The sequence below is a fragment of the Pongo abelii genome, chromosome 14 (assembly GCF_028885655.2).
Source record: "Pongo abelii isolate AG06213 chromosome 14, NHGRI_mPonAbe1-v2.0_pri, whole genome shotgun sequence".
Taxonomy (NCBI): domain Eukaryota; kingdom Metazoa; phylum Chordata; class Mammalia; order Primates; family Hominidae; genus Pongo; species Pongo abelii.
Genome location: NC_071999.2, coordinates 50,164,702 through 50,189,692, shown reverse-complemented (window position 1 = coordinate 50,189,692; position 24,991 = coordinate 50,164,702). Strand labels below are relative to the sequence as shown.

At 37.6% G+C, this 24,991-nt stretch overlaps 2 protein-coding genes across 2 annotated transcripts in view; one reads left to right on the top strand and one right to left on the bottom strand.

Moving 5' to 3' along the window:
- Nucleotides 1-24,991, bottom strand: part of GTF2F2 (general transcription factor IIF subunit 2) — a 167,943-nt gene that overhangs the window by 80,942 nt on the left and 62,010 nt on the right. The gene's annotated exons all lie outside the window — the stretch shown is intronic.
- KCTD4 (potassium channel tetramerization domain containing 4) lies at nt 6,469-10,664 on the top strand. Its single transcript, XM_002824237.4, has one exon. It carries the CDS (start codon nt 9,209-9,211, stop codon nt 9,986-9,988), a length of 780 nt encoding a protein of 259 aa, XP_002824283.1. The 5' UTR covers nt 6,469-9,208; the 3' UTR covers nt 9,989-10,664.

Sequence of the window (24,991 nt, the reverse complement as noted above, 5' to 3'; positions counted from 1 at the left end):
CGACAGATGCCCACAGCTCACTATATACTAGTGGGTAATAGGTTAATCTCTAGTACTCCCACACACTGCTGCTCAAACGATGCTAGAGCTTATCTATATTAGTATAATAATTATGTAATCTGATTATATATTACAGAAGCCCATTAAATTACAAGTATGAGGGGAGTTTGGGGGGTGTTTCCATAAAAACTATGTAGAATGCTTTGGTAAGATGATATAAAGGTAAGTTGTAACACAATACTGTCAAATTAGGTACAGGTGAGATAACTGGAGAGTGAAAGGGAAGCACAGGAGTCTAGAAAGAGTCTGCATTTAGATAGTTTCACAGTGTCTAAGTTCTTGCTCCTTTTCAAAGAAACCAAAATGGAAAATCTAAACTAAATCATGGGGCCAGGTGTAGTGGCTCACGCCTGTAATCCCAGAACTTTGGGAAGCCGAGGAGGGCAGATCACTTGAGGCCAGGAGTTTGAGACTAGCCCAGGCAACACAAGGAAACTGTGTCTCTACTAAAAATCCAAAAAAAATCCAAAACAAAAACAAAAAACAAAAGCTGGGCGTGGTGGTATGTGCCTGTAATCCTAGCTATTTGGGAGGCTAAAGCATGAGAATTGTTTGAACTCTGTAGGTAGAGGTTGCAATGAGCTGAGATCACATCACTGCACTCCAGCCTGGGTGACAGAGTGAGACTGAAAAACTAAATGATGGGTTTAATTTTTGAAAAACAAAGAAAGCAGATGGTCAGTCAGTATCCTATATTCAAAGCAAAGGCCCTGTCTTACATATATATCAGCAACTAAATGTACATTTATTTTATTTATTTTCTGAGATGATGTCTCACTCTGTCACCCAGGCTGGAGTACAGTGGTGCAATCTCAACTCACTGAAACCTCCGCCTCCCAGGTTCAAGCAATTCTCATGCCTCAGCCACCTGAGATGCTGGGATTACAGGCGTGCGCCACCATGCCCAGCTAATTTTTGTATTTTTAGTACAGCCAGGGTTTCACCATGGTGACCAGGCAGGTCTTGAACCCCTGACCTCACGTGATCTGCCCACCTCGGCCTCCCAAAGTGCTGGGATTACAGGCGTGAGCCACCGTGCCCAGCCAACTAAACGTACATTTATAAGTTTTAAGATAAAATGTTTAAGGCAGATAGGAACTGCATATTAATATCATTTTTATGATTTCCCATCTTTTAATGTAACTGACCAATTACTGGTTATTCCACATGTGCTGTAGGATTCTTCTCTCAAGTCGAGTATGTTAAAGGTCATAAAATAGAAACATACAAGAGTACTGGGATTAAACACACACGCACTTGCGCGCGCGCACACACACACACCCACTCAGATTATGTCTAGCTAGAGATCAAGAAGAGTTTTTTGTTTTGTTTTGTTTTGAGATGGAGTCTCGCTCTGTTGCCTAGACTGGAGTGCAGTGGCGCGATCTTGGCTCACCACAACCTCTGCCTCCTGGGTTCAAGCGATTCTCCTGCCTCTGCCTCCTGAGTAGCTGGGATTACAGGTACGCGCCACTGTGCCAGGCTAATTTTTGTTATTTTTAGTGGAGATGGGGTTTTGCCATGTTGGCCAGGCTGGTCTTGAACTCCTGACCTCTGGTGATCCACCCACCTCGGCCTCCCAAAGCACTAGCATAACAGGCGTGAGCCACCACGCCAGGCCAAGAAGAGTTTTGAAGAAAAAGCAATGATGGTGCTGGACCTTGAAAAATGGGTAGGATTTAGACTGGGGTGGGTGGGGGTAAGAAGGAAGAGCACTGAAAGTGGTGGGAATGGCCTCTATGTGTGTCTGTGCTTGCTCGCTCTTGTGCTTGAAATGTTCAACTAAGGGGCTCACACCACAAATTACTAGAAGGACATGGTCTTGCCAGCACTCTGCAGAGAAGCCACACAAACTCATCCTACCAAAGGCTTTGGAATGGCTCAATTCATATCTTTTCCTTGGCCATTTGCTCTTCTTTGGATTCTGGGAAATAGTATGGGATTCTTTCTAAGTTCTCCCCCGCACTCCTTTTTTGGCTAGATTGGTTTGTTGACTGGTTTCTGCTACTTGCAACCGAAAGAATCTTATTGAGTATGAACACATATCTTTGATGATGGTAATTTATTTATGTATATCCCACCACCTAAAATCAGAAAAAACTCGAGAGAAAATTTTAAAGGTTATGTATATAAAGCACATCCTATAAAAAGAACTGAAGGCTTCTAGTTATGATTCTGTCACTAAACAGCAGTGTTACTTTGAAGAAGTTATTTTACATCTCTGGGACTCAGCATCTATAATAATGATATTACTAGAATGTCTGAGATTTCTTCTAGGTCTCTTTCACTAAATAAAAATGCTAGCCTTCCTCTCCAACTGGGGATGTTTTATTATCTCATTAGTGTTCATTTTGTTTGCTCTAGTACTTTCCAAAAGACCTAGATATAATTAAATTTTCTTTGAGTAGAAAGAGAATAACAAAATGTTAAGCTGCCCAAGGCTTGACAATATTTAAATTTGTGCTCTATGCTGGATTGTCCTGCCCTATATCTGAACTTGAGATACACTCTATGTCAAAGAACTGAGGAGAAATGATACTGGCACTTTTTAAAAAAAGTTAAGGGCATCCCTAGTTTGAACAAGTTAAAGGAATAAGCAAGCAGCAACACTGCTTATTAGCATTGGCATGTAGGTAATGAAATCAGGTATGTTAGGAAGTCTTAGGCATCAGGAAGTTACACTCATTCATTTCCACAAGACCTTCTGGATCCAGTTGAATGTGGAGGCCTTTAAGAGAACTTCCAGCTCCTGTAAAAACACAGACCAGAGGACTACCGACCAACATTTCAGGCTGATCCTCCAGACCTCGAAGTTACTCTCCTGACTCTTAATTACATCACACCTGTGTCGACACTCTCTGAGAAAAGACTGAAGAAATAATCTTTTCAAGAAGCAGGTACATTTAAAAGGTAAACCATTTTTAATATTCCTAGTAGTCTCCTTTCTTCTCATTTAAAATATGTTCCTAGAAGTTTTTTTGCCTGTGGTTCTCAGGTGAGGTCTACTAATAAAAGGTACTAGCATCTTAACAAACCAGTTAGGCAAACTTTCTATCCCTGTATTATTAAAAAGCTGCTCTTTATTCAAACTTGTGAAGTAATATTCTGATCTCTATTTGATCTTCAGGAATTTTGCCACGCATGGTGGCTCACATCTGTAATCCCAACACTTTGGGAGGATGAGGCAGGAGGATAGCTTGAGCCCAGCCTGGGCAACAAAGTGAGACCCAGTCTCCACAAAAAAATAAAAAAGTTGGCCAGGTATGGTGGGGTATGCCTGTGGCCCCAACTATATGGGAGGCTAAGGCAGGAGGATCACCTGGGCCCAGGAGGTTGAGGTTGCAATACACTCCAGCCTGGGTGACAGAGAAAGACCCTGTATCAAAAAATAAAATTTAATTTTATAAAAGTTATAAAATAATTTGCCTAATTTTAACATCAAGCAGCCACATTGTTTTGTCTCTCCCTCTCTCTCCTCCCTCTCTCTCTCTCATCTCCCTGCAAAATTCTTTCCCTCTTCCCTGTCTGTTAATTTTACTTTCTTGTGATACGGAGGGAATAGCTCACAGAGCTGCTTAAATATTTCATCAACTATAAGATGCTATCATTTGTAATATCAATCATTATTTTACGTGCCACCAAGACAAAATACTGCTGCTAAACTTTGACAAGCTAACGATATTAAGATGTACCTCAGTTACAGAAATGGCAAATATGAAAAAAATGTGTGATATGATAGAGTTCTCCATCCCTAATTTACAACTCCTCCCTACTCTGTAAGAAACCACATTTGCTGCCTTGAGCCATCACATCCTGTTCTCCTGTTCAGGTCCTCTTCTCTCTCCTCCACACCACCTCATCACTGAAGACACAAGGGGACGTTAAGCGATGAGAAAATCAGAAGGAACAGTGGCAGGCGCTAGCATATGGGAACAGAGACCCTCTTTAGTCATTTACTTCCTAACTGTAGTACCTTTACAAGAGTTTTCAAAGTTATGCCCCTCATTTTGCGATTGTAGATAATGGTTATTAGCTTAAAATATCTTCTTACCAAAGAGAAAGTAAAATTGCATTTTGCCAAATAGCACTATAAAAATGAGTTCTGTACAATATTATAATTTTAATGTTCATTTGATGGCTTACATAAGTGCTATGCTCATCTGGTTACAATAGAATTTTCCAGTAAATAATAACGCACAGGTTATATTTCAAAAAAAAAAACTTCATTTTAAAAAACTTAAGGTATGACTTCTGCTTACAAAATTATAAAACACAGGTTTCCCTGAAATACTCATTTTCCAAAGTACATGTAAAACATGAATTAATATGATTTATAAATTGTCAAGATTGCCTCTGTAGTTAAAATCAATGAAATGTGGAATGGAATTTCACCTGAACTTCTGAGCTAGTCTGTTGTCTTTATTTGCGCTCCTTTTGACACATAGTGCCTTATGTTTTTCTACACTCCTCAAATGAGGCTAAAACATTTACCAATGTAGGCAATTTTCCTGGGCTTCCTTGAAGATGCAGTTCAACACTGCAAAATATTTACAGCTGTATTATTTGGACTGCAATGACATGTTCACATGACCTTCTGGCCAGAGGTTACATCCTATTAGTCCTAGGAAGGTTCAAGTACTTTGCACAGTTTGTGAGATACTGTGGTCAATTTACATAAAGTGGCTGCCATAGTACTTTTGTTAGTATAATACCAGTAGCAGACAACATTTAGAGCAGATAAATTTTATATTTCAAAATAGAACTAAAATTTGGACACTCAAAAAGAATTACATTAACATGGGAAAATCCTTGATTCTTAAAATATGTCAATAATTAGACAATGTAATTTTTATTTTTAACACATAAAAGAAGCCAACACAAAATATTCATACCTCAATATCAAAATGAATGTTTCTTACATTCAGTGCTATTGACAAGAGGCGATGAAACAAGTACATGTTAAAAAAAAAAGAAACTCAGCTTGTGAAAGGCAGAGGAAGGTCAAAACACAGATCAATAAACAAACAAACAAAAATGTGGGCAAGTCCAAGGCAGAGATATAGTGTCAGGTTTAAGTAAAAAATTGACAGCAGCTTCTCTAGCTTTTACTTTCTTTCTAAGGTAATGGGAACAAAATCCTTTTAAAAGACAAGCAGAGAAGCATGCAGCTGACAACAACCAAGATTTGATAGCAGGGGAGAATGTGGAGACAGAAGCTCCCTGTTCTTATCAAAGGCAGCTTCTGAAACCATCCCTTTTCCTTGAAGAGTGTTTGAATTTTACAGAGGAATGACCTGTTAAGTCTAGGAGAATTATCCTACTTTTTGTATCTTCCAGTCAGGAGAGAGAATCTCCTGGTAAGATTCCACTTCCTTCCATGGCATGGGAATATCTCTGGCATATAAATGGAGCAAGTTATATATTACAATGATGTCCTGCATCAATCACGGGATGAAAAAGACCTCATTTCCCACAAAGAGTTGGTAAAAAGATGGGAATTCCTGCTGGAATGAGTTCTGCCTTATGCAGACAGTAGGACATTAGCATTACCTCATAGTGGAAGGTTCTGCCAGAATTTAGTTAGGCATTGGACCCAATTAACTATAGGATATACTCATATTAAGGACCAGTTTAAATTCTCAAAGTTGGTTATGTATGATTAAAGATGTCTAAGACAGAGGTGATCTAACTCTAATAAAGAGTTAAGGTACTGAGTAGGAAACAGGACCCCAATCTTTCAAAATTTTATATGTTTTTGCCTGCAAAGGCAGATAAAATCTTCAAATCTAGTGGCCAAGTGGATCCAGGTAAGCTAATCTTTGACATGTGTGGTTTAAACCCTTCTGCTGAAACCACTAAATTGAGCAGTTCCAGTTTGTATCTGCAACGAGGCAGAGAAATATAGTCCCATGATCCAGGGATGTCTCCCTTGGTACAGGTACCGAAGCACCATTTTTATAGTTTTAAGGCTGTGGAGACCTTACTGATACTACCTTGGACAAGCAACACCCACTCGCCACTCCCTAGCAAGTAAATATAAATTTAGAATAGACTAAAAAGAGATAATCTGGCTTTCTCCTAAGGGGCATGTGTACCACCACAGGCAGCAATGATCAATGAACTCCTATAATTTCCATGAATTGCAGTCATCTTGCTTTGCTGGAGGTAATATGGAGTAACAGGCATACAGTGGGGCCTACTGGGTGCTTTTTTTTTTTTTTTTTTTGAGACAGGGTCTTACTGTGTTGCCCAGACTGGAGTGCAGTGGTGCTATCTCCACTCATTGCAACCTCCACCTCCCGGGCTCAGGCGATTCTCCTGCCTCAGCCTCCCAAGTAGCTGGGACTACAGACATATACCAACATACCCCAGCTAAATTTTTTTTTTTTTTTTTTAATTTTTGGTAGACAAGGGATTTCCCTATACTGGCCAGGCTGGTCTCAAACTCCTGGCCTCAAGTGATCCACCCGCCTCAGCCTCCCAAAGTACTGGGATTACAGGCATAAGCCAACATGCCCAGCCTACATTTTTCTTCCTTAAGTCTGCAAGTTGGGCCAAAGAGGACACAAAAGTCCTATGGATTTGTATAAGCCAGGCACTAAGACAAGGCTTCAGTCACACTACTGTTGCCAGGCCATGGGTGGCAAAGAAATCACACATGTCAACTTTGCAGAAGAACACCAGAGTGAAGTCTAGAGTGAGAAAAAACAATCAAGGAGAAGAGGCACAAGATGGAATGGTTCAGGGTCTGTTCAGGCAAGCCTGCAGAAACGAGCACTTATCAGTGGTTTTGAAAACCTGGCAGCAGAAACCAGAAGTGAGTGAGTTACGAAGTGTAAGGTGGCCCTGGAGCGATGACTGAAGGTCAGCAGTCCCACTTCCAGCTGTCCTGACTCACTCCTGCCTTCTCATCACCTCATGGAAGCCTATCCTCCAACAGCAATAACATTGGGGCTTCCCATGAAGGCATCTATAGACAGGCCAACAGGGTGTAAGGAAGCAGACCCAGAGTACATAGTATCTATCCACATCACTTTATTTAAACAAGCAAGAACATGCTAGCACAGTCTCCATCACTATACTACAGTTATGTTGTACTAATTCTGGTATCCTGTAAAGTTCAAAAAAAGAGGACTATACCTATAAATGAAATTGTTATGTCTTTTTGATTTTGCTATTATATGATGCTACTCATGTGCAGTGACTATTTGTAATGGTAACACAAGAATTCCATGAATATACTTCCAAAGTTGTATCCCTTCTCCCTCAAAATCTATTCAGTATTTCTTAAAAAGTTGTATTGACAGAAAAGACTTAATCTAAAAAAGCAAAATCAAGACAAACATGAGATTGTGAGAATATAAGAGTAAGTCTTAAGTGCTGCAGGACTAAAGGAAGTTTTAGTCAAAATGTTGGCTTTGCTGTAAAGTCCGAGATAAAATACTAAAAATTCTCTGGAATGCAATTTTATCTTTGGTGAAATGAGGAAGTTGAATTTCATAGTCTCTAAGCAAAAACACAGCTCTAAAAACATTATGCCTTAGTTTTCTAGTTCGATTTCAACGAACTTTTGATCTCAATAATACATAAATGTTAACTTCAAGATCACTATAAGAATATAATTTTTTATACCTGAAAATCTAATATTGTTTAAAGAAAATAAGAAGTATGCATTTTAGAAGAATCTCTTCCAATATTCCTATGTCAACATACAGTTAAATAATTTTAAAATACTTTTAATGCAAGAGAAATATAAACTAAAGTCTAACTTTTAACAGCGTGGCCCAGCGCAGTGGCTCATGCCTGTAATCCCAGCACTCTGGGAGGCTGAGATGGGCAGATCACCTGAATCCAGGAGTTTGAGACCAGTCTGGGCAACATGGCAAAAACTTGTCTCTACAAAAATAAATTAAAAATTAAAACAAAAACAAAGAACAATGTAGTTTCCCAGAATAATTTAGCAGATAGGCCAAATAATAGTGTACTGGGGACAATGTTTACATTTCTTACCACTGAGCCTTTAAATGTTAGAAGTGAAAGCTCAGAACCCTAAATTGCTTTGGAAGGGAAGTTATAGGGGAAAGAGGAAAAAGATGTGAGAAGTGGAGGGTGACATCATTCACACTGTTCCAGCTCCCAAGTTGAAAAACAAGGTTAGGCTTTGGTGGTTTATTTTGCCCACTGTGAAACCAACAAACAAACAAGCAAGAAACAAACTAACTTACCCATGACACTATTTTGTAGTAGGTATTCTGAATCTAGATCTTTCCCCTATCTTCCTACGGCATATATATGCATACACATACACAGTCACAGTATTTTCTAAGCAGGCTCCAAGTGAAACAAGTTCAGGAATTTTCCACAGAAAATCTTAACCAAAAAAAGTAAGTGATTACTGTAAAGCCTGTCTATTTGATTTTTTTTTTACTTTTAGGGTAAATAAAATAATAAAAAATAAAAAATAAAAAAATTTCTTAACATCCTTTAACAAAGATCTCCAAACCAGAATCACACGCAAATCCAATTAAATTCAAGTGCAGTGTCACAAGTAGCAGGTTAAGTATTCTTATTTGTGTCTCAAAAATGACTACACTACTGTGAAATGTGTGACTTTTTCCGGGAAAGAAAATTGTATACACCTAGAATTTTCACCTTATGTTTCCTACTTAAATTTACTTTAAAAAGATGACACTAAATCAATATACATTATTTTCCAAAAGATGACAATATTATTCAATATTAAGCCTGCCTGATTAAAAAATAACTTAGGCATTTAGAAATAGTTAAACATTCACATTCGGATGAAGAATTAAACATTTGGATCTGCTTAACTGACAAGAGGAAATTCAATTTATTCTGAGTAACTCTTCTTACTTCAAAGGATAGACATGAAAATCCTTTCACAACAAATCCCTTCCCTGATACAGTTAAATGCAAATTCTCTTTTCCGTCTTACTCCAGAAAGCTCCTGCATACATAGGCTGATACGCCACCTACTGCAAAACCGAGCTGACAGCGCAGGCGATGCTGCCAGCGTTTCCATTCCATCACCAGACTGGGGCTGAATAAAGGCGTGCTTGTGTGGTAGTGTTTCTTTTTAAAAAATCTCAAAGCCAAGAAGAACAAGCTGAAATAGCATCTTCAAAAAATGGAGCGTAAAATAAACAGAAGAGAAAAAGAAAAGGAGTACGAAGGGAAAGACAACAGCCTGGAAGATACTGATCAAGGAAAGAACTGCAAATCCACACTGATGACCCTCAACGTTGGTGGATATCTATACATTACTCAAAAACAAACACTGACCAAGTACCCAGACACTTTCCTTGAAGGTATAGTAAATGGAAAAATCCTCTGCCCGTTTGATGCTGATGGTCATTATTTCATAGACAGGGATGGGCTCCTCTTCAGGCATGTCCTAAACTTCCTACGAAATGGAGAACTTCTATTGCCCGAAGGGTTTCGAGAAAATCAACTTCTTGCACAAGAAGCAGAATTCTTTCAGCTCAAGGGACTGGCAGAGGAAGTGAAATCCAGGTGGGAGAAAGAACAGCTAACACCCAGAGAGACTACTTTCTTGGAAATAACAGATAACCACGATCGTTCACAAGGATTAAGAATCTTCTGTAATGCTCCTGATTTCATATCAAAAATAAAGTCTCGCATTGTTCTGGTGTCCAAAAGCAGGCTGGATGGATTTCCAGAGGAGTTTTCAATATCGTCAAATATCATCCAATTTAAATACTTCATAAAGTCTGAAAATGGCACTCGACTTGTACTAAAGGAAGACAACACCTTTGTCTGTACCTTGGAAACTCTTAAGTTTGAGGCTATCATGATGGCTTTAAAGTGTGGCTTTAGACTGCTGACCAGCCTGGATTGTTCCAAAGGGTCAATTGTTCACAGCGATGCACTTCATTTTATCAAGTAATTACCTGTGTCACGAACAAAGGCAACAAGCATGCAGCCAGCAAGCTTCGGAAAACCACAGCATCAAAGGCATCCCAAATAACATTCCCAGCTAGCTCTGTACTACAGAGCCCTGCTACTAATCAATTACTGTGAGCTAACGGTATGTAAATTCTATCGCTAAAGATGTCCTTCCTCTGGGGTGTTCCTGCTGATCAGACTCTTCCACCTAAAATGAAAACAGTAACCTTCTATATACTGTAAATAAAGACTGAAAGCTTTTGCTATTTATTTGTCCTTAAGCTGTCTTTCAATCAGATTGTCTTGGGTATTTGCACAAAAAACAAAGCATGTACATTATCTATCGTTCATTTAAGTAAATGGTAATAAAATATTTTAAGGGGCTATTAATATTTAAAATCCTTTTCTACTATGGCAAAAATCTACAGAGAAACTGAACTGGCAAAATTAACCACCTGGAGCAAAACAGATGTGCAGATCTAACTAAAACAGAGCTATAGTGAAACAAAATGAGATTGTAAGAAGACATTAAAGCTATTGATTTGATTTTTCCATAGCAGGCACCAAAATCTTATATTCACAGTTCCTGTGTTTCATATTAGACTTATAGCTGAATTGGTATTTTGCTAAAAATTCCTAGAAAACTGCTTGATGACAATAAAAAGTAAATAAAAGCACTGCTACCTTCTTTGATTGTATTAATGATTATAATAAAAAGTTACATGTCACTTTAAAAGCAAAGAGTACCACTTGATGATTTTGCACAAAATTATGCATTGATGTAGTCAACCGGCAGGCTACAGTAACCCTGGCTGGTCCTGGAAGTGACAAAAACCAGCAAATTCAATTCTTTGCAGGCTGAGTTCCCACAAAGCATGGGTAACTTAGTCTCAATAAAGTATCTGTTATTAGAATAATAAAGGAGTTCATTTTCAGAATCACCCTAAGTATCTGTTCATTTTTCAAGCTCAAAAACATTAAATGAACATCACTAAACATTATTCTTATGAAAGAACTTTGATTGTTTTCAATACCTTTTTGGATGCTAAATCTCAGACTCAATGAGTTAACATTACTTCATGCCAAACAAAAAATTATTTTTAAAAATTACATTTTCCGTATGGCCGTGTCAATGAAGTAATCTACAAACTTAACTTTAAATGAGTGTATTTTGCCCCTGCAAAGGACAGCTAAATCATTTCACTTGTTCTTTAACTTCTAAGAACAAAATATATTTAAATTTGCTCCTTTAAAATTGAACGATTAAATCTGGTAACTAAATCTTAATTTTAATAATCTCAAGAAGATGTCTGAAAATCTTGACTGAGGTTACATAAATTAGCATATATGCCAAAAGTTTGATTACTCATCAAAACTTAGAATAAGTAAAGCTAATATTCATTTCCAGAACTATAACTGACTTCTAGTTATGTCTAATGTAATGTAAAAGTTGGCTGTATATACTAAAAGAAACCTTTTAAAATCTGTTCTACAAAAAAACTCCTTCAAAAATCACATTTAAAAACCAAATTCCACATTAGCTTCACAATATTTTTATATATACTAAGAAAAACAGATTTCTACTAAAACATTATCTTTTACATACTTTAAAACAGCTTAATCAAGACTGAACAAAACTATAAAAACAGGAAAACAATTGTAAAATTTATTTGAATAGCCACTATAATTGAACTGTTTATATGCCTCTCCAACTTAGGAGTTGACTTTCCTTGGCATTTGGACTTTGGTAATGAAAAAAAGGTAGTGATTTACTGTCAGAGCAAGATTTTCTCTTAAAAGATTTCATTACAGATAATAAAAATAACCCTGACATATCTTTTTACAGGAGATATAGCTGAACAGATCTCCTTAGAAACATTACAAGTAAGGTTTTTCATCAAATCCAAAGAGGAGAATTTAACTATCTTAACAAAGTTATTATTGATAGAAACCATTACAAATATCAGATTCATTTTTATGTAGCATCTTTTAGAACTTGTATCTGGACACATTTAATTCCTCCTCACACTTCTAATAAATCACAGTGTTCTAAAACAATTTAGTAATCTAGAAGGAAATCTGACCAGACTGACCACCCTTGTAACTTTTTATAAATGTACCTTTTTAAATTCCAAATTACTTGTACTTGGATTTATATATTCAAATGCCTAAATATTGTACTCTAAGTATATAGAAAATATCTATATTTTAATGTTAGTATTTTCTAAATATATTCAGAAATACTTTCCATTCAAGAAACTCAAGAAATCATACAAAATGTCAATTATAAGTCAGAGTGAAGCTTTCAGAGTATTTCTGTTCCCAGTCACTGAAAAATTTATTTCTCAAATTTTTTCTTATAAGTAAATACTGTTCCAAAAAACAAATCACAAAGTGACTATCTTTCTCAAAAGTAAGGTAATAAAAAAGTAGGTTACTATAGTTGCCATGAGCCAAACATATATTCTCTTATATTTGGAATTACCCCATGCAGTGACTCTAGCACCATCCTTAAAATGTGAGAAGATTATGGCTTTTACTATATATATATATATATATACATATATTTTTTTTTTTTTGGTATTTTTAGTAGAGACGGGGTTTCACCATGTTAGCCAGGATGATGGTGATATCCTGACCTCGTGATCTGCTCACCTCGGCCTCCCAAAGTGCTGTGATTACAGGCGTGAGCCACCACGCCTGGCCGGCTTTTACTATATTTTTGAAATGTATATATGGTGGTATACAGAACAAATGAAACAAGAGACTTTTCAAATAATTCAAGGAAGATGACTACCATGCCAGACTGAAGATGATGTTACTGAATCAGCTTATTCCGTTTTTTTTGTTTTTGTTTTTTTTTTTTAAAGAAAATTACTTGTATTTCAATTAGCCACGCGTGGTGGCATACACTTGTAATCCCAGCTACTTGGGAGGCTGAGGCGAGAGGATTGCTTAAACTGAGAGGTGGAGGTTGTGGTGAGCCAAGATCACACCACTGCACTCCAGCCTAGGTGACAGAGCGAGATTCTGTCTCAAAAAAAAACAAAAAAACAAACAAAAAAACCCCACAAAACTTATTCTTCAAATGTTACTTACTTTTAGGGTGATAATAAAAGCTAACATTTATTTAAGCATTTTACTACATACCGGATACCATGCTAGGAACATACATTCTCTCAATTAAACCTCAAACAATTCTAAGAAAGGTATTAATTATTCTTTCCTTTTTACTGATGAAGAAATGGAGACTTAGGGGGTTAAGTAACCTGCCCAAGATTACATAGTTATAAAGAGGTGGAACCAAGATTTGAAGCCCAGGTATACCAGTACCAGAGCCAACAGAAACCATGTCTGATTTTGCAAGCCACTTATATCCCTAACACCTAGAACGTGGCAGAAAACAGGCATTCACAAGGTAGGTGTTGAATACAGAATACCAAAACACAGGTTTGCCTCACTTGCTACAACCTTATAATGCAAGTATTCCTAAAACATTGAGTGAAAAACTGAATTTTAGAAAATATTTTTAATGTCATGTCATTTAAAAAACAGGTGAATCATATGTCTGTTGGCTGCATAAATGTCTTCTTTTGAGAAGTGTCTGTTCATATCCTTTGCCCACTATTTTATGGGGTTGTTTTTTTCTTGTAGATTTGTTTAAGTTCTTTGGAGATTCTGGGTATTACCTCTTTGTCAGATGGATAGATTGCAAAAATTTTCTCCCATTCTGTAGGTTGCCTGTTCACTCTGATGACAGTTTCTTTTGCTGTGCAGAAGCTCTTTAATTAGATCCCATTTATCTATTTTGGCTTTTGCTGCCATTGCTTTTGGTGTTTTAGTCATGAAGTCCTTGCCCATGCCTATGTCTTGAATGGTACTGCCTATGGTATTACCATTTGCAATACCATCCTGAATGGAATTGCACTCCATCCTGAATGGTATTGCAAATACCATTTTTAAAGTATAATTTTAAAGTATAAAATTGAGGAAGTCTACTAATTCTTAATTTGCAATCCATTGATTTTTGATTGCAAGTCAAAACCACAATGGCCTTTGCCCATGCCTATGTCCTGAATGGTATTGCAAATCAAAACCACAACGGCCTTTGCCCATGCCTATGTCCTCAATGGTATTGCAAATCAAAACCACAACGGCCTTTGCCCATGCCAATGTCCTCAATGGTATTGCAAATCAAAACCACAATGAGATACCATCTCACGCCAATTAGAATGGCAATCATTAAAAAGTCAGGAAGCAACAGATGCTGGAGAGGATGTGAAGAAACAGAAATGCTTTTACACTGTTGGTGCGCGTGTAAATTAGTTCAACCACTGTGGAAGACAGTGTGGTGATTCCTCAAGGATCTAGAACTAGAAATACCATTTGACCCAGAGATCCCATTACTTGGTACATACCCAAAGGATTATAAATCTTGCTGCTATAAAGACACATGCACACGTATGTTTATTGCAGCACTATTCACAATAGCAAAGACTTGGAACCAACCCAGATGTCCATCATAACAGATTGGATAAAGAAAATGTGGCACATATACACGATGGAATATTATGCAGCCAAAAAAAGAGGAATGAGTTGATGTCCTTTGTAGGAACATGAATGAAGCTGGAAACCATCATTCTCGGCAAAATATCACAAGCACAGAAAACCAAACACCACATGTTCTCACTCATAAGTGGGAGTTGAACAATGAGAACACTTGGATACAGGGAGGGGAACATCATACACTGGGGCCTGTGCGGGGGTGGGGAGCCGGGGAGGGATAGCGTTAGGAGAAATACCTAACGTAAATGACAAGTTGATGGGCAAACCAACATGGCACATGTATGCCTATGTAACAAACCTGCACATTGTGCACATGTACCCTAGAACTTAAATTTAAAAAAAAAAAAAGTGAATAATCCATCTCACAACAGTAAAGAGTATCACAAATTTGTCTGCTGGTGAATCTAAGATTTTCACATATCAGGTTTGCTGAAAAATAGGTTAACTTTTTATGACTGTATAATCCACAGAACTGACATATTAGGAGAAAAAAGCACAGTGAAACACACATGGGCTCTGGAGTTAGACTTGGGTTCTAATTCCATTAACTTCCACTAACTTGCTTACATGATTATAAGCAAGATCCTTAACTTTTTAAAATTTCAACATCCTCACAGTAAAATAAGGATGATAATAACTATTTGATAGGGCTTTTGCAAGGTTTAAATTAAATTCTAAATTGTATGTAAGGTACTTCACCTTCATGAACTTTTGATAAAGCACTAATTATTATCTTGTCCAGTAAAAGGTATTTTCATGGCATAACCATGAACAGGTCTCCCCAAAATGCACATTTACATTAATTAGGCTTTCTACTTACACATGAATAGAATGGAGAACTTTTAACAAGCACATGTTTAATTCTGTGATGAAATACTACAAAACACAAGACTGTACTTTAAATTGCTATAGGCAAACATGGTTTTCATTCTATTCATTTAAAATAGATATGATAGGTTTCTTGGGACTTTTATTTTCTAGCTTCATGTCAAAATCTACAATAACAAAATAATCATAGCAGCTGTTTTGTCAGCAATATAAAATCAGTCGGGGCCAGGCACAGTGGCTCACACCCGTAATCCCAGCACTTTGGGAGGCCAAGGCGGGCGGATCACTTGAGGTCAGGAGTTCAAGACCAGCATGACCAACATGGTGAAACCCTGTCTCTACTAGAAATATAAACATTAGCTGGGCATGGTGGTGCGTGCCTGTAATCTGAGCTACTTGGGAGGCTGCAGCATGAGAATCGCTAGAACCCAGGAGGTGGTTATAGCAAGCTGAGATTGTGCTACTGCACTCCAGCCTGGGCAACAGAGTGAGACTCCCATCTCAAACAAATAAATAAAATCTGTAAGGAGTAATATATGTGATAATGCTATTTTAAAGACACGCCTATCTAATAAATTATGAATATTTTAAACAGCAATGCATATTAGTCAAGGTTATAATTACAGCATCTGAATCATAATTATCCTTGCTAATAAAGCAATGATGTAATATGGAGGACTATCCAAAACAGCATGCAACTTAGAAATCATTTATATTTAGCTTTAAAATATACAATGGCTTCTTCTGTAGCCGACTTATTGTCCTAATCATATTTTGCTTAAGATAATATTATAATTAATTTGTTTCTGTTAACAAACACCAAGGGAGTGGTGGTAAAGGAAAACAGGCTGGACAGAGAGAAATATTTAAGATGAATATAAAATATGGCTAAAAAAATTTATGAAGAGGTGCACTGTATTTCTACTTCTTCTCTTAACAAAGATACATAATGGTTCAATATTTTCTAGCAAACAAAAATCATGAACACATATAAGTTGTTATAAATGACCTCTATTTAATAAAACTTTTCTAACAATCCAGAAATGTACATTAAGCATTGTATAATAAAATACAGAAGTTCTAGTTTTATTTCAACCACCAGTTATATTAGAAAAGATACTGAATTGGATATTTAAAAATAAGACAATTAAAACATACCCCTTTTAAATTTTTAAAATATAAATTTAAAAAAATACATACTTTCATAGAGATGGAGTCTCACTTTGTTGCCCAGGCTGGTCTCAAACTCCTGGGCTCAAGCAATCCTCCTGCCTTGGTCTCCCAAAGTGCTGGGATTACAAGCGTGAGTCACCACGCCTCAGCAACATATCTCTTTGTAAATGTTTTTAAAACCTACTCCATATTATAAAATATAACACATTTAACCTAAAACCATGACAGGTTTTTCCAAAACCATAATTCCAGAAATATTCAGTTGCATTTAGAAGCAAGTTTTAATAGTAATTTTATTTTAAAAACTAGTTAATTTTTGAAAATTCCTTTTTAAAAACAGGCTCAACTTTTCAAAAGTAATTTTGATTATTGTCCTTTAGAATGTTTAGCACATATGTTTTGACATTATTAAAGTATAAAATTGAGGAAGTCTACTAATTCTTAATTTGCAACCCACTGATTTTTGCCTCGTTAAAACAGGTATTTATTAACTATTTTTAAGGTTCTTAAAAAATGTTGAGTGATACTAATTTTGACTTGATTTATCTTCTATCACTTAATGTTATTTTACAAAGAATTAGACCAATTATCATTTACATTAGGTATCACAGCATTTGGTAAATTTTTATTTATTTTTAAAACACTAAAAATAGGCTGGGCGGCCAGGTGGCCGGGTGCGGTGGCTCACGCCTGTAATCCCAGCACTTTGGGAGGCTGAGGTGGGCGAATCATGAGGTCAGGAGTTCGAGACCAGCTTGGCCAACATGATGAAACCCCGTCTCTACCAAAAATACAAAAAATTAGCAGGGCGTGGTGGTGGATGCCTGAAATCCCAGCTATTTGGGAGGCTGAGGCAGGAGAATCGTTTGAACCTGGGAGGTGGAGGTTGCAGTGAGCAGAGATTTACCTATTACACTCCAGTCTGGGTGATGGGGCCAGACTCTGTCTCAAAAAAAAATTAAAAAAAAAAAAAAAATAGGCCAGGTGCCGGGGCTCACACCTGTAATCCCAGCACTTTGGGAGGCCAAGGTGGGCAGATCACTTGAGGTCAGGAGTTCAAGACCAGCCGGGCCAACATGGCAAAACCCCATCTCTACTAAAAATATAAAACTTAGCTGGGCATGGTGGCGCATGCCTGCAATCCCAGCTACTAGGGAGGCTGAGGCGCAAGAATCGTTTGAACCCAGGAGGCGGAGGTTGCAGTGAGCCGAGATCGTGCCACTGCACTCCAGCCTGGGCTACAGAATGAGACTCTGTCTCAAGAAAAAAAAAAAAAAAACCATGTTAAAAATATGAATGAAGATACCATAATCCTATATCCTAACAAAATTATTTTGATTTTTGCATATTTTTTCTATCTACGCAAAGATATTTTAAGAGAAATCCATCTAGAAAGAAAAAAGAAAGACTGTGCATAGCTGTGTCTGGAAATAATTACTAATAAAGGTGAGATAACTGGAGAGAAACACCAAACAGAAGAATCCAAAAGTCATAAATGATTTTTTAGTGCATTTTCTTTCTTTCTTAAAAAACAATCTTTAATTGATAAAATTTGTATACATTTATGGTATACAACATGTTTTGGAATATGTCTATATTGTGGAATGCCTAATCAAACTAATTAACATATATATTACCTTATATACTTAGTTTTGTGGTAAGAACACTTAAAAGTATATAATACGTTGTTATTGGGTATATTCACCATGTTGCACGATAACTAAAGGTCGTGGGTGATGGATTTATAAAACAACAAAACCAAAACTAAAACCAAACACAACCGCAGGCATTTACAACATGTGTAAGTCTACATGTGCTTACCATATGTATAAGTTTACAACATATTATAAGTTGGTGTTACAACACAGCCAAAATCTAACACATTGAGATTTAGAACATAAAATTCAGCTACTTTGAAAAGTGGAAGCAGGCTATATTAAAATACATTTTGGTTCCCAGTTGTATTTCCTTCTGCTCTTTCTTTGTGTCTTAAGGAAAATTTGGATTATCTGGATATCAGGCAGATTGTCCTTAATAAGAGACAAGAAAAAGGAGCTTCAAATATATTTCTTGCTGTTACAGAATACAACATTGTTAGGTATACTATAAAATTCACTAGGTGACAGGTATATAGAAAATAATGGGCTAAGCGGGGTGGCGCACCTACAATCCGAGCACTTTCAAAGGCCAAGGATGGAGGATCACTTGAGCCCAGGAGTTCAAGACCAGCCTAGGCAACATGGCAAAACCCTGTCTCCACAAAAAATACCAAAAAAAAAAAAAAAAAAAAAAAAAAAAAAGTTGGGCGTGGTGGCCCACATCTATAGTTCCAGCTACTCAGGAGGCAGAGGTGGGAAGATCGCTTGAGCACAGGAGATTGGCTGCAGTGAGCCATGACTATGCCACTGCACTTCCTGCCTGGGCGACAGAGCGAGACCCTGTCAAAAAACAAAGAAAATAACAACCTTGTGCTTGTATAAAATATATACAAATTTGGCAGTTAACACTGAGGTGTTTAGTGAAGCAAAAGGCACCCTAAGTAAAATCTTTCCTAACTTTCCGAAGACTTTCCATTTAACTAAAGGATGTAATAAAAGAAAAAAGTTTAGGTAGAATCTTAATTCACTTTGTCTTTTTAAAAATGAACATGCATCAAACAGTGGTGTTTTAGCTCAAGGCAGTGGAAAAGAAAAGCAGGTGAGGATTTCACAATTAAAGGGAAAAAAGGCTAGCTACAGTGGCTCACATGGTAATCCCAGCACTTGGGGAGGTCGAGGTGGGAAGATTGCTTGAGCCCAAGAGTTCGAGGCTGCAGTGAGGTAGGATCATGCCACTGCACTCCAGCCTGGGTGACAGAGCAAGACCCTGTCTCAAAAAAAAAAGGGGGGGAAATAAAATTAAAAAATACTTCACCAATCAACGCCACCCATGTTAAAAACTACTAATGAAGTAAAAAGCTAAAACCTCTTCTACAGAAACTAACGGTTCCCCAATAAGGGAACAGCTACACTCTATCTACCTCTTTCCTGCGAAGAAATCATCTATGGTTGTTTCCATACAGAAACAAGTTTCAGGTATTACAGCATTATAAGAAATCACTCTTCTGGGAAAGTATGTGAATGAGCCAAAAGAATAAGAGGCCAGGTGCAGTGGCTCACTTTGGGAGGTTGAGGCGGGCAGATCACTTGTCGGGAGTTCAAGACCAGCCTGGCCAACATGCTGAAACCCTGTCTCTTCTAAAAAAAATACAGTAATTAGCCAGGGTTGGTGGTGCACACTTGTAATCCCAGTTACTCAGGAGGCTGAGGCAGGACACCTGCTTGAGCCCGGGAGGAAGAGGTTGCAGTGAGCCAAGATTGTGCCACTGTACCCTAGCCTGGGTGACCAAGAAAGACTCTGTCTCAAAAAATAAAAAAAAAGAAAAAAGAAGTGGTAAATGCAGATAATCTGATCCTTTAACACAGGAAATCATTTCCCAGTGTTCTATGGCTGCAAAGTGTGGCCAAGTTATCAAGTTCTGACTAGTGGAATATAAGCAAAGTGACTTCTGGATATGCTCCTGCAAAGAATTAAAAAGTCCCTTTACCTTCCCCGTCTTGCCTCCCTTTTGGTGCCTGAGAGGTAGATATGACAGTAGTAACTCCAGCAGTCATTCTGGATCCCTCTGAGGATGGAAGCCACAGTTAAACAATGGCAAAGGCCTGCTGATGACCTTGGAAATGCCATAGCAGACAAGGACTTCTTACCTAGGAACTTCCCTTACAAGGGAAAACAATGTGCTTAAGTCACTGATATTTTGCTAGCGGAGTTAATTCTAACAGATAGAGGTAGGCAGTATTAACACTATTATTTTATAGATGAAGAAACAGGGATCCCCAGAGTTAAGCAATTTGCCTGCAGTCACACAGCAACCAAGCAACCTTCAAAGTGCAAAGCTCTTAACCACTATGTGATAATGCCTTCAGACCAGATCCTGGAACTCAGTAAGAGACTTACTTGACCAAGGACATGAACCTTGAAAATGGGCAAAATAATACTGAAGGAAGGGGGTGCCTCCACTCATTCATTAGTCTAGGTCAAGACCTAGTTAAAATAATGGAAGAAGTCACAGTTAACCAAAAGCGAACCCAGCCTGCCTGATGAGTGTGCTGCAAGAAAAAACTAGTACAGAGAATCCATTTCTGAGACTTGTGGGGCCTCAACCACAGAAAGAAAAAGGGGGACTGGCACGTGAGGGATAACCAGGAAAGAAGCCTCTGTGAGCTAGGCATATTTTCTTCATTCATGTACAGAATTATTAACAAATTAAACCTGAAGAATAGCTACCAATAGGGAACAACCAGCAAAATGATTTCTAAAAATGAACTAAAAATTCTTCCATGGGACCATCTAAGAAAAAAGTAGACTACCTTTAAGCAAATGGGAGGAGGGAGACTATTTTTACATCAAGTAAGCAAAGGAACGACTTCACAGATTTTTGAGATATAGTAAACTCTTGTACTGCCCTGCTCTGGAGATGGAGGAAGAGTATAAACATAGAGAGAGAAAGGCATAATTCTGTTTCCCCACAGTACCAAGCAATTTTAAAAAACACTTAAGATCACAAAGCATCTTGAACGCTATTTTAGAGTCATCTGGGAAGGAGTGAAGTAAGAACACTGGGAAAGTGGCCGGGTGCAGTGATTCATACCTGTAATCCCAGCACTTTGGGAGGCCGAGGCAGGTGGATCACCTGAGGTAACAAAAGTTAGCCGGGAGTAGCAGTGGGCCTCTGTAATCCCAGCTACTCAGGAGGCTGGGGCAGGAGAATCGCTTGAGCCCGGGAGGCAGAGGCTGCAGTGAGCCGAGATTGCACCACTGTACTCCAGCCTGGGCAACAGAGCGAGACTGTCTCAACAAACAAACAAACAACACTAGGAAAGTGAAATGTAGTCTAAAAAACTAAACTGGTGGAAGCTGGAAGAGAGACATGGTCAAATTCTTAGAAATGGCAGGGTATGAAGAAGAAGGGGCTACATAAGGAGCTACGTCCAGAGACAGGGAGGAGTCTAAAGCTGTAGCCAGCAGGGCAGCCATTTGTTACCTAAGGAGCTAGCATTAGTCTCTCTAGTTTTCTAAATTAATAAGCTTGTGGTAGACTATTCAAACAATTAGGCATTTTCCCCAATACCATATCAACAGAAGCATCAAGAAAAGCTACCACTAGCTTTTTGTACACTTAAGCTAACATAATGTGCTCAAGCTCACAAAGTTTTTTAAAAATTAAAAAACAGATGAAAAGTAACCCAAAAGACAATGCTTTTGGATGAGACATTTTCTCAACCTAAACTCTCTCTCTAGCTTTCAAAAGTGACCCAAAGACAATACTAAGTTTTTCTGGCTTATATAGCCGAAATATGAAGATCACTTAAAAGCAATACTCACTCATTCACAGGTTAATAGATTTATTTTATATTTACTTCTAAATACATACTAATTGTCTTTGTATTATACAGCTTTATAAGATAAAATGTAAAGTTGCTGTTGTTTAAAACCTAAAAATTGTCTTTAAGAACATCAGAGAGAAATGTTCACATACAAGTAATTGACATGCTTAAAATGTTCTTGGTTATTCATTTAAGGATTCCCTAAAGGATCTCTATTGACTAAGCTTTTTTACTCTGACTCATTATTTTACAGCAAAAGCAATGACTCCTTAAAATTACTGTGAAAAATAAAATTATATATTTCAAGGTGCCACTAGTTGAAATGTATGACCCTTTCCTTTTTTAAGGTAGCCAGCAAGAAGAAGAGAGGGAGGTATATGAAGGGAATTGATGCCATGATATCTGGATATCACTTTTGGTTTTTCCGGGTTTTTTTTTTTTTTTTTTTTTTTTGGTCTTTTGAGACAGGGTCTCACTCTGTTGCCCGGGCTAGAGTGCAATGGTGTGATCTTGGCTTACTGCAACCTCCACCTCCTGGGTTCAGGCAATTCTCCTGCCTCAGCCTCCTGAATAGCTGGAACTACACTACCGGCACGCAGCACCATGCCTGGCTAATTTTTGTATTTTTTGGTAGAGACGGGGTTTCACTGTGCTGGCAGGCTGGTCTCGAACTCCTGGCCTCAAGTAATCCTCCCGCTTTGGTCTCCCAAAGTGCTGGGATTATAGGCATGACCCACCACGCCCGGATCACTTTTGTTTTTGGATGACTACATATGACAAAGACCACATCAGAGACTAGCAATTTACCAATACAAAAATATACTTCTTTTAAGGAAAAATCCATGCTTTCTTCAAGTCACTATACCCTTCTAAAGAAAACATTAGGACACAATGAAAAATTAATTAAATAAATTTTTATTGGATAAAAATTTATTAAAGCAACAAAGTAAGGTAACTTAGATGACTGACATGAAGTATGATAAACATGTAGAAATAAAAGTACAATTCATTTGGCTATAAACACACAAAACTTCAGAAAAACAAAATGAGCAATCTTTTCCTTATACAAGCAGTATGGGCCAAATTAGATCAGAGTTTATAGTTACAACAAAAATACTCACTTAAACATTTGCTGACCAGCCAAAACTCTGCTTTGAGGAAGATATATATACACACACATACACAAACGCATACTGAAAAAAATGAGAAAATTATAACTGTCTAACTAAAACAGACAAAAAATACACATGAGTCTATAGTATAGACTAAAATTCTACAATGGACCTGAAAAGAAACTATGTATATTTTGTAAAGCTCACCTATGAGTGCTTTTTAAGAAAAGAGATGTAACAGTGAAATCTAGACAATATAGAATAAAAATAAATAATTCAAGAATAAGATGACATGATCAAAAGCCTAGAAGAAAGTACAAACTTATTTATAATTTATACTAAGGTTAAACAGCAGGGAAATTAGTTGTGGAATGTTAGTCTTTACAGCCTTGACGAAGTGATAACACAACTAAATAAAAATGAGAAGTTGTTTTGAGGATTATAATTTTCAAAATTTTCATAACAGAGAATCAACTGATTGTCAAAAAGTGAAAAACATGGAGTTTTTAAAAAAGGTAATATAATGACTCCGATCCTTTAATTCTTCACCCACATCTACACCCCCACCTCCCAACTTAAAAGAAACTCTTGGGAACTTGTATTTCTTGTGAAAAAGAGGCATTTATTTGATGTTAAGAAATTCCTTCAGTTCTTTTCATCTGTTATTTCGAGTAAATTAACTATGCTGGTCTATATTCTCTGTAATGGTGGGCTAACTTAATTTAGATAAAATCTCCCTCTGAAAACAATTAAAAAGCTTAATAAAATCTTAAAAGTATCAAAAAGACCACAAGATAGTAAGAAATTACAAGCCCCAAATACGGGGAAAACGAGATTCCCTGTGGTCATGAGCCAATGCAAGGAAAATGGGACTCTTTGTTTAGACAGCCTCCCAAGGCATGGGGGACATAAATCAAAGTCCAGTGCCTATACAAGGTAGAAAGTCTAACAGGAGTTCATTACCACAAAAAATTAAAATCCCAAAAGACTATACCTTCAGGGCAGTGATAAGAAGGAAATTTTAAAAGCTCCTGATAAATTAACTAGGGTGACCAAAAGTCCTAGTTTGCCACAGACAGTCTAGTTACACCCGAAGTATTGGCATGCTTAAAAACAGTGCTCCATTTTACTCTCAAAAAGATTCTACCTTGTAACCAGGTAAGCTACATGGTCACTGTAATGATCACCTAATTTCAATCCCTGGATACCCCATCAAAGAAATCTCAAGCTTTGAGCATGGTTTAATGTGATAATGGCAGACTATCTCTGAAGATGACTGAAAACAATCCCTTCCTTCCCTGTACTTGCACACTGCTAGTTTCATCAAGAGGTGGGGTCTATTTTATTTTCCCTCGCTTTGAATCTGAGCGGTTCCTGTGACTTGCTGTGACCAACAGATGCAGCTGAAGTGATGCTGCACCAGTTCCAAGCCCAGTCCTTAAGAGACTTAGCAGCTTTTGCTTTTGCTTTCTTGGAAAACAGCCACCACGTAAAGAAGCATGGGCTAGACCTACTAAATGACGAGAGCACTAAAGAGAGACCACAAAGGACAGAGCAAAGGTACCCCAACCCACATGCACCAAGTCTCAGGCAATAAGTGAAGCAGTCCTGGACACTGCACCCTAGCCAATTCCCCAGCTGAATGCAGATGCATGAGTAACTCCAGTCAACATCATGTGAACAGTGGAGCCCCCAGCTTAATCCAGCCAACTCACAGATTCATGGAAATACGACATCATTGTTGTTTTAAGCCCCCAGTTTGGTGGTGATTTGTTATAAATTACTGAAACAGCGGATCAAAACTGGTAGTGGTCTGTAGTGCTTGGGTGAGAGTAGGTACATAACTTTCATTTAAAGTCACATGTTTGGTAAATGGAATTTGAGGAGAAAAAGAAAAAA

Coding starts and splice junctions, on each gene's coding strand:
- KCTD4 (XM_002824237.4), top strand. CDS start 9,209: ATGGAGCGTAAAATAAACAGAAGAGAAAAAGAAAAGGAGTACGAAGGG.